Genomic DNA, 11,074 nt, shown 5'->3' on the forward strand with positions numbered 1-11,074 from the left:
AAATAGGATTGGACAAATGAAATTAAAAGAAAAGAGCCTTTTTATTGATTTTTGACAAAGATTAGATTGTCTTGATAGTATTGCTCTTTTTCTTAAAAACATTATCAATGATTTTAAAAATTATTTTCATCAAAAGCATTGCATTTGATAATGATTCTAAAAAATGTTTATTTCTAATACTTAAAAAATAAAAATTTTTAAGTATTAAAAATGATAAAAATACTTCTTAAAATCACTACCAAACGTCTTCCATCAGCCTTGTCAATATTGATTTTTGACAAGGATCAGATTGTGTTGACCATATTTTGATTTAAAGCATTTTTAGCAAAAATAGTCTCTAAATTATTTTTAGCAAAAATAATTTGGGATTTTTTGAAATATTAATTTTTTTTAATGGGAAATCAAGAGAGATTTCCCTTTGATTTTTTTTTTTTAAAATTAGTTTGGATTTTCCAATTTTTTGTAATATTAATTTTTTCTTTTAATTTGGGATTTTTTTTTAAAAAATATATCTTTTGTAATATTAATTTTTTTTTAAATGGGAAATCGTCTCTTCAAAAAAACGATTTCACTTTTGATTTTTTTTTTAAATGGGAAAATCATATCTTCAAGAGACAATTTCCCTTTGAATTTATTTATTTATTTATTTTAAATTAGTTTGAATTTCCTTTTTTTTTTTAACTTGGGATTTTATTATTATTTTTTTAAATAATTTATTTTTTGTAATATTAATTTTTTCTTTTAATTTGGGATTTTTTTTTAAAAAAATTATTTTTTGTAATATTAATTTTTTTAAATGGGAAATCGTCTTTTTTTTAAAAAAAATTAGTTTGGATTTCCAATTTTTTTGTAATATTAATTTTTTTAATTTGGGATTTTATTTATTTTTTTAAAAAAAAATTATTTTTTGTAATATTAATTTTTTTTTAATGGAGACGATTTCCCTTTTGAATTTTTTTTTTTTAAATGGAAATCGTATCTTAAAGAGACAATTTCCAATTCATTTGATTTTTAGTATTTAACTTCTAAGTACAGTGTCATTATTATGATTATTATTATTATTATTATTATTTTATTAATGTATTTCCTGAAGACCTATTTTTTTAAAAATTAATAAGGATTTCTATACTTGGATAATTTTGTAAAAAATATTTATGACTTAAAAAAACACTATAAAAATAAAAATAAAAATTATTTTTTTACTTATTTTTATTTATATAAAAATTATTTAATATTTAACTAAAATTTTATAATATTAAATTATAATTTTGCTTTTGACATCAATCATTACCTAAAACCAAAATTAGAAAATAGTTTGATAATTTTTTTCTAAAATAGTTTTTTTGTTTTTCGTAAAATATATATAACTGGTAACCAAAAAATAAAGAACAATTTTCAATTCTTAAAAACAAAAAATTGAATGTTTTTAAATATCATCTTTTAATTATTTTAAAAAATAATTATAAAAATATAGGAAATGATAAAAAATAAAAAAATAAACACATATTTTCATAATTGTTTTCAAAAATACTTTTCAAATAAAGCCTAATATTTTCTTTTTAAGTATCTTATTTACTTCCATTCTAAGAAAATTTCAAAATGAAATAGCATGGTAGTAAGTAAAATGTACATATAAAAAACATAAAAAGGTTGTGACCCATCATGCAATTTTCCCTATCACATTATTTTCATTTTTCACTTTTATTAATATGAATATGCTTTTTATCCAATTTCTCTTATATCTTTTAAAACAAAAGTTTATTTTTGAAACTAAAATATTTTCAACATCTTTTCAATGATTTTAAAGAATAACTTTTATTTATAATACTTTATATTTGATTATTCTATATACTTATATAATAATTTTTTTTAAACATATTTAACAAAAATATGTTTTCAGAAAATACTTTATTTTAAAATAAGATTTTAAATAATTATTTTTCATCAAAAAAATTATAAAACGTATTTTCCAATCTTTAATAGAGTTTTTTATTTTTAAGAACAGTAACTTATTTTTAAAAATATTTTACAAACCTCACTTCAACTTTAATCTTGAGATATTGGAAGAAACCATAACAAAAAGTTGGTCTAATTAATGTTGAAATTTGAATATGAAAACTAAGATTCAAAATAGTAAAATCATCAACGAATGCAAGCATGTTCTTCTTCCCAATCATGCTAATGGGATACATGCTTTGCAATTTGTTTGTGGCCTTATCTGGCTCACCTGAAATTTATGGGGCTCACCTCGACTTTATGAGAATTAATCTTTTAGTCTCTGTATAAGTTCATGATGTGGAATGCATATACGAATAAAAAATCCATGGTCCCCTGGCTCACCTGAAATTTATGGGGCTCACCTTGACTTTATGAGAATTAATCTTTTAGTCCCTGTATAAGTTCAGGATGTGGAATGGATATATGAATAAAAAATCCATGGTCCCGATCCAATTTATGGTAATGGTGTCTGGCTCACCAGATATTTATGGTAATTAATCTTTTAATATTTGTATAAAATATTCCACTTTGTATAAATTATAGATGTGGGATGCGTTTTATGAAAAGTGGTAGAAATTGTTTAGATTTTTGTTTTTGTTATTTTTTTTAATTTTGTTAATTTAAACTCTTAAATAAATATAAATGTTTAAATGCTTATTAAATCTTATAATGATAAAAAGAATATAAATTAAATAATATAATAATTTTAAAATTAAAAATAATAAGATATATAATTTTTGGTATATAAATAAAATAAAATATGATATTTTTCTTTTTCTTTTTCTTTTTCTTTTTTTTTTTTAAAAAAAAATATATATATATATACACATTTATATTCAAACTCATTAAATTTGAAAACATCAAATATAAAAATAAAATATTATTAAATTTCTGAATTATACTTATGTTTTTTAATTTCTTATAATTACTTTTAATTTTATGTAAAACATAAATTATATAATTTGAATATAGTTCAATCATTAGTTGATAACTTTTTCGGTTTAATGTCTTATCTAAATCTAAAAACATTAAACATAACTCTTGTTATGGTATTACTAAAATTATTGTGGATATCAATCAAACTCCTACATGTAATAGTTGGGGAAAGGGATGAGTGCTAAATTACTTATACTAGTGTTCACATGCTGAAAGCTTGTATGGCATAACATTTAATAATAATAATAAGAGGAAAGTGATTAAAATTGATGTTTGGAAATTATATTTTAAAAATATTATTATTAAAAAAAATAATGATATTTTTAAAACTTTAATTAAATAGAAATTTCTATATTTTAGCTTTAATAAATTTTGAAATAATTTTTTTTATTAGTCTCACACAATATTTTCCTACCCTATTTTTACTTGACGTTTCTAGATGAACCATCACGTTCTTGCGTGTAAATGCTCTCTTTTACACGTGTCTAAATAGGATTGGACAATTGAAATTAAAAAGAAAAAAGCCTTTGACAAATATTAGACTGCCTTGATAGTATTGCTCTTTTTCTTAAAAACACTATCCATGATTTTAAAAATTCTTCTCGTCAAAAGCATATTTTTTTTATGCTAAGAGCGGATTTGAATGTAATTTTAGAAAATATTTTTAATACTTAAAAAATAAAAAAATTTAAATATTAAAATTACCGTTAAACACATTCTAAAAACACCATTATTGAACTAAAAACATCTCCTGAGAGCCTTTTTAACATTGAATTTTGACAAAAATTAGATTGTGTTAACCATCTTGCACTTTTTAAACGATTTTAGTAAAAATGCATTCTCTAAATATGTTTTTTAAGAAAATCACCTATTCTAAAAACATTATCATTTGGATCAAAAACATTATCCTTTGGACTAAAAACATCTCCTACCAGCCTTCTCAATATTGATTTTTGACAGTGCTGACCATTTTTCCGTTTAAAGCATTTTTAGTAAAAACAGTCTCTAAATGAAAATCACTCATCCAGTGTTTGTAAAAAGAAAATACTATAAATGATTTTTTAATTTCTTTTTAAAACATTTTCAAATTTTGATCAACATATTTTTCCTCAAAAAAACACTTTTATGTTAAAATACTTTTTAAAAACACTATCATATATAAATTAGAGTGTGTTTAACAATGATTCATAAAAACGTTTTTAGTATTTTTAACACTTGAAAATTTTTATCTTTAAAATATTAAAAACATTTCCTAAAATAACTGAAAAGCTTACTCTAGGAAGATATTCTAACAGTCATAAACACTTTCTTACATAATTTAGATATTTAACAAATTTTTAAACATTTAAATAATCAGTTTGAAGATGATTCCTCCAAAAGTCACTTTTTCACTATATAACACATTCCAAAATATAATATCAAAACATTTTTTTAAACTTATGTCCAAACAATAAGCCATTATTTTAAAAGGGTTTCTAACAGCACTCCTAACGAAAGAAGCTACAAATAAAATCATTATAACTAAAATCATTCCCAAACCAACTCTTTTAAGGGCACCAAATACTGACCCAAGAAGCTTCTAACCACCAAAAACAAGACGAGAAGACAAGCAAAAGAGGGAAATATGGGAGTTCAACTAAAGAAGTCACAATTAAGATGACGGTTGTTTGGGGCCATCATTCATATAAGTCACCATAACTGGCTAAATGAAGAGCTAAAATTGTAGCATTTCTTCTGAAAGAAGACAAAAAAAGGGCAAATCAAATGGGGTAGAACCTGGTAATAGAAGGAAGAGGGAGATGAGATACAAGTCCTGCATTAATTCATCTGTCCCATTCTAAAGTTGATGGAGTTGCTTCTGTTCTTGGTAGCTTTTGATTCATGTACCGATCCCATCCCAAAATGTGGGGAAGAGCAAACTGCAAAACAAAGCTTCAGTTTGGGTTTGGAAACTCTCTGATGATGCTGTGATTTCTTTTTTTTAATAGGTATAAACAGTTGTTCTAAAAGGGTCTAACATAGGGCATGCAAAAGTATACACAACGATGCAAAAGTATCAGGCACCAAAGGCCAAAAAAGAAGAGGGATACACAAAAAACAACACCCTCGCCTCACTTGCAACCAGGCCAAACAATAAAATCAAATAATGACACCGAACCAAAACCTAAGAGCACCCTAACCCATTTATGCAATGATTTCATAACACTTGCTTTATAAGCAGAACCAATAAATGGAATTTCAATGGCCTCAGTAACTCCTGAGGACATGTTCGGAGCGTTGGAATACAAAATGGGAATGAGAAATTAAGGTTGTTTGGGAACTCTTCTCAAGAACAACTTTTTGTTTTTGAGAATGGAAAGACTGAGACATCAAAATACTTGACAATTGTTCTCAAAGTATAGGATGTCTTTTGAGAATATATTTTAAACGTTTTAAGTTGTTTTCACTTGTATTTTGAAGAATGATTAAAAACAAAATACTATAGAAAAATGTTATTTTTAAGATATATTTGATAATATAGAAAACGAGTTGAGACCATTCCAAGTTTTCAAGCAGATTTTTGTTCTAGAAAACATTGTACAACTATTTTCGAAAACGATCCCAAACAAGGCCTGTTGATTTGCTAGTTTTCTATTCTTTAACAAAAAATATTGCATATAAGAAACATAAAATAGTTTTTTAACTTAGAAAACATATTTGATGAAATTTAAACAAAAAACAATTTTTTCAAAATATTATGTTTTAATACCTTGGAACTTGTTATATCATAAATGGGAGTACACTGTTTTCATAGAGAATGAATTGAGAAAACTGTTTTTTATGTTTCAGTTTCCTAAACAAAAATTGAGAAAGGTTTTAAGAACTGTTCTGAAAAATTGTTTTCAAAAACTTGTCAAACATGCCCTAATTCCTTTTCTCATTTATTAATGAATTTAGATTACCTATTAAAAATAGGAATCGAAACCAAAAATCATTACCATGGACACCAAAGCCCACTCTTGTACACATTTTGATTTTTTTTTTTTCTTTTTTGTTTAAAAAATGATTTAATGAATCAGGTTCATTCCTATTCCTACTCCCTCTGATTCCCGCATACTAAAAACACCTTAATTGCCCAAATGGTGGGATACTTGGATAGGGACAACAGGCTGCTAATGTGGCCACTAGAGACACTATCAGGGAAAAACCTCCTATGTAAAGCAGTGAAAAATAAATCAAGTCTACCATATTATACTAAAGCTGTAGCACTCATGGTCACAAGGTTGTTGTGTGCCCAAGGAAAAGAATCTTCCTAGAGAATTATTCCTTTCCATCTCCCAGAAAAGGTGGGTGGAGGACAAAAGCCTAGGAAATATGATCATTTCTGGAATGGTTATCCAGTTACCCAGATTCCTAACTAGTTTGCACATATGTTCATTCCTGGAATGTTTGTTGAGTTTCCCAGGTTCCTACTAAGTTCGCAATATTTTTTCAGATCATCCATCTCAAACATTGACTACCATTATTCTGATTAAAAATAAAGGGGAAAAGGTAAGCAAAGCATAAGATTTTAATGAGTAAAGCATAAGATTCTAACATTTTTAGCCCCACCTCCTCCTGGTATGACTACTACTATGACTCCTTGTAGCGGTAGGAATAGCAGATATTATTATTTCCCACACTGAGATGCACACAATTTCACCCACAGCAAGTATTCTCTTAAACCTTTAGCTTTTGGCCATAAACTGGATCCTATCTTCACTAACATAGCACTAAAAACTTTTCCTTTTACTTCTGTCCAAAAATATATCAATTTTTTGGCCTTGTCCTTTAGTTTTGGATCACACTGAGCCTGAAAATATAGCTGAGTTACCTCTTTATCCCATCTGTGAACCTTAATATCAACTACCCTTTCATAGACTGCAAAAAAACAAGCCTAGGCTACCAATATTCTAAGCATATGGAGGATTTAATGCTTTAAAGTTCATCTCACATCGCTTAAAGCCAAAAACCAAGCCCTGATGACCAGTAGATGAAACTTGGGAAAGAGAGAGAGTGATGCAAAATGTTTATGGAGTTTCCTTTGACACCAAATATAGTCTACAAATCTTATCTTTTTGAGAATTTCCCCTTTACTAACTATAAGAAATAAGGAAGCAATGTTGTATAATTGATCAAAAAAATGCAGAATAAATGCAAGGTAGATAAAAACATAAGGTTCAAATGTCATACACTGCAAGCTGTCTGCATCACTGCAAATTCTGCAGCTGTGAGAGGAACAGCAAGGCGCTCATTGGTTTTTTGAATATTGTTCACAACAGCTGCAACCAAATGTCATATAAGACAATCAAAAGTTAATTAGACAAGCTTACAAGTTTATGGGACATAATGGAGACTTGGCATTGTTAGAGCAATAAATTCCAAAACTTTGTATATAAATGAGAATAAGCATAAGTCACTGTCCCTACATGCAAGCCAAAGTTTGATAGCTTGATAAATCCCCTAAATGAAACCATGATAGCAAAATACCATGTGATACTAGTAACAGCACAAACCAAATGTAGATTTCAGCCAACTCTGTATATGGACAATAAAAAGAGAGAGAAAAATGAATAAATAAATTCTCGTAGCAAAGTAACTGCAAGAAGAATCAACAGGAACTAGAACAGAGAATGTCCACTTTCATAAAAACAAACTTGCAACTAGTTAAATATTAAAGCAGAGTAGTTGTCCACAAGTAAAAGAACATATATAGAAAATTCAAATATGAACAAATCAAACACAAATATACGGTGTAAGGGTGCTTACACAGAGAAAGAAAATAGCTACCACCATCCATAGACTTAACTGATAAGCTCTTCCTCACTTGACCAGCATTACTGTAGCAGAAAATGCTTTGTTCAATCCACTGATGGTTATTTAATTAAGAAACACACCAATATGAGGAAGCTTGCAAGACTACAATAATATCATAGTACTATTTAAAACCTTGGATAAGGTAAAATAGTTCTTGTGAGGCAAACAAAACAACCATCACAAGTTCAGTCTACAGATCACACATGCTCCACAAAAATAGTATGTCAGAGGACTAACCTTGTTTTCATTGAAGGATCATGGAAAAATTCACAACCACCTCCAGGACTCAAACTTAATAGAGACCCAACCTCTACCGCTGACAATGCAAAGAACTACAAAATGCCAATTAAATTGGTCAAAGCCACTCTCACAACACAGACATTAATACACACAGGTAGGGAGAGAGATCGATTGTGGAGTTGATGAGTGAAGGAACGTGTATCCAATAACTGATACATTGTGGAGTTGTTGAGTGAACGAACATGTATCTGATAACTGATATTTTTGAAATGGTTCTCAGTTATCATTTCTTCAAATGCATCTTCAAAGTAACTAAAACAATCGAAAGCATGGATATTATGCATGCATACATGAGGGTTTAATAAAGAGAGAAATCATGGAATTTTTTTGGATGAACTAATATGTATTGAATAGCTGAGGTTTAAGAAGGTTGTAAACATTTCCAACATTTGCATCCTCGGACCAAACAAAGTATTTGAAAACCTGGATTCCATCTATGCACATATAAGGGTTTACTGTGCTTTCTTACAACAAATTAATATATTATAGAAAAGGAAGAACTAGTGCAAAGAAAAAAGGGAAAATAAGGAGACAAAAAACTAAAATAAGACCAATTTCAAGGAGGGTATAAATGTCTTCTAAATTCAAAGAACAAAGGTCTAAATTAACTACCATGCTCCAGGTCCTTTATTGATTAAATAAGAATGCCAAGGTGAAACATAAAGGCAATTTTTTTTCACCTGCTTCTTCTCCCAGTCGTACTTGCGCTCACCCACAGCAGGTGAGAATTGCAGCATCATGACACCATGGCGATCAACTTTCAGACCTCCAGACTATGCAATTAAATGAATGGAGTCGAGAGCTATTCAACTCAATATAAAGAGAAGCACAAGAAATCAAAATTGAGAAACACAAGCATACATCCAATCTAGAGAATTTTGGGAGAACAGGGTACACGGTCAATGAAGCTTTGCCCTTGTAAACACAATAAGGAGCATATACTCGGTCTGGGTAATTTCCTGCAGGGCCGGAAACAAGACAATACAAGTGATCAAGAAAAGGTTATCATTTGAACAAAAATGAAGAAAAGACCTTAAGAATGTTTACTTAATGCATGGATACCTTTATCAGCAAAATGGTCTGTGGCAGTTGAAAGGCTAACCCGAGATGTAAAAGCATGCAACCATGAAGGATTTCTAATATCACCAGGTTTCCCATGCAAAAGATTTTCAGACAAATGGGTCCTGTTTAAAAAAAAAAAAAACAAGTAATAGACTTGAAAGTTAAAGAATTTTTTAATAAGCAGAAGACTAGAGAAACTAAGGGAACCAAAAGTTTTAAATTTAACTGGGTTGTCTAGTCTTTTTGTGAGGAACAACATCAACTTACGCTTAAGGATAGGCAAGAGTTGACGCATATGATCCAATTTTGTCAGTTTGATACCAGTTCGGACTGGTTGGGTTAAACTCACATATAATGGTTTTTTGTAACTTTATTTTTCATCAATCTATGCCTAAGCTTAAAAAATAAATGATACAACATTTCAAGAGAATAACAAAAAGAAAAAAAAAAGGTACATTATATAATTAAATTTAATAAAATTAGCTAAAAACATATAAAATGAATATTATTATATATGATAATACAAATTATAAAAATTATACAAAATATTAAATCAAGGTCATCTTGTGCATAGGTTGCCTGAATTCTTGACCTAAGCTTAACCTGAAAGGATTTCAGGTAAAGAAAACTCAACCCAATCACAACTCAAGTATTAAAAATAATTGTCCAAGTCTGCAAAAACTCAGCCAACCAGGGCCAATCCGTGCAACTTGCATACCAACCAAACACAGACACCAACACATCTAAGATATAAGCAGCACAGGCAGCTCAACTAGCAGAACTGTCACTCCCATGAGAGGTTTGTGGTCCATGTGTATTCATGGTTTTCCCCGGTTCTTCATTGAGGAAACCTATCCTTTCCCACGTTCATTTCCTACCTTATGTCTTTTTAGCTATTATGAGTGCTTTATAGATGTTTATTTACTGAGAAAATACAGGAAAAAGAAAGAAAACAAAATTTCACATTACATTCTTTTTCCAGCATCCAAACCTACAAAATAACAATCTCCACACAACCCATGCAGCAATTAGGCTTCACTAACACACCCTTTCAATATTTCAAACACCAAAACACCATTAAACATCTCACAACCAGACACTCTGTTTCCCTCAATTTCCAAGGCAACCCAACAACCACTTTCCCTGCTGCCGTTTGTTTGCAGAGAAAAATCAGGAACATAGAGAGATTAAAATGTTCCATTCCAGGAGACGCACAAGAAGCAAAACCCCAACTTAACTACAGAAAGTTCTCTCATTTCCTCCGTTTCCTCAGCAAATAAACCGACGGTCAATTATACATCTAACTTTTCTTCATTCTGCAGTCAGCATTCCAGACAGTAATATTTCCTATCCCAAAAATGTTTCTTTTTCTGGGGAAACAAACATTGGTAGTGAAAAATGCAAACTAGGGTTTTAGCTCGAGTATGGTACATATACCTGGACTGTAACAACTGCTTGAGCTTCATCATCTTTCCACTGAAACACAATTCTAGAGAGACAAATCCACAGATTCTAGAGAGAAGCCCAAATTCTAGGGATAGAGACACAGAATCTAGTGAGAGAAAGACACCATTGTCGGGAGAGCGCGCGCGCCTGTCTTTAGGTTTTATGGAGGCACAGAGAGAGGACTTTGGTGCACGAAATTTGGGTGCACTCCACGTGTCGCTATACCATATGTGGTCACAGAAGTTCCAAGTTTTCTCGGGTGAGGAAGTTTTTTTTTTTTTTTCAGGAGGGAAAACTGTGAATTTAAATTAGACGCTATATTAATTATTGTTTAATAAATTTTTTATTTTCCAATAATTATCAAATTATATTTATGAATATAAATCAAATAAATTTAATCACGTAAAGAAAATCAAAAGTAGAAACAAATCAAAATCCTGGTGAAATAAATTTGACAAAACAAGAAAAAAAATTTATTGAATTTAATTTTTTTTAA

The 11,074-nt window shown here is 29.0% G+C and overlaps 1 protein-coding gene across 1 annotated transcript; it reads right to left on the reverse strand.

The window, feature by feature from the left end:
* Positions 1 to 4,548: 4,548 nt before the first annotated feature.
* Positions 4,549 to 10,772, reverse strand: LOC100258449 (single-stranded DNA-binding protein WHY2, mitochondrial). Its single transcript, XM_002267279.5, has 8 exons — positions 10,570 to 10,772; positions 9,133 to 9,254; positions 8,932 to 9,029; positions 8,751 to 8,843; positions 8,008 to 8,102; positions 7,723 to 7,793; positions 7,147 to 7,235; positions 4,549 to 4,853 (listed from the first exon to the last, which is right to left on the reverse strand). Exons 1-8 carry the CDS (start codon positions 10,599 to 10,601, stop codon positions 4,758 to 4,760), a joined length of 696 nt encoding a protein of 231 aa, XP_002267315.1. The 5' UTR covers positions 10,602 to 10,772; the 3' UTR covers positions 4,549 to 4,757.
* Positions 10,773 to 11,074: the final 302 nt, after the last annotated feature.

The sequence above is a fragment of the Vitis vinifera genome, chromosome 18 (assembly GCF_030704535.1).
Source record: "Vitis vinifera cultivar Pinot Noir 40024 chromosome 18, ASM3070453v1".
Classification (NCBI taxonomy): Eukaryota; Viridiplantae; Streptophyta; class Magnoliopsida; order Vitales; family Vitaceae; genus Vitis; species Vitis vinifera.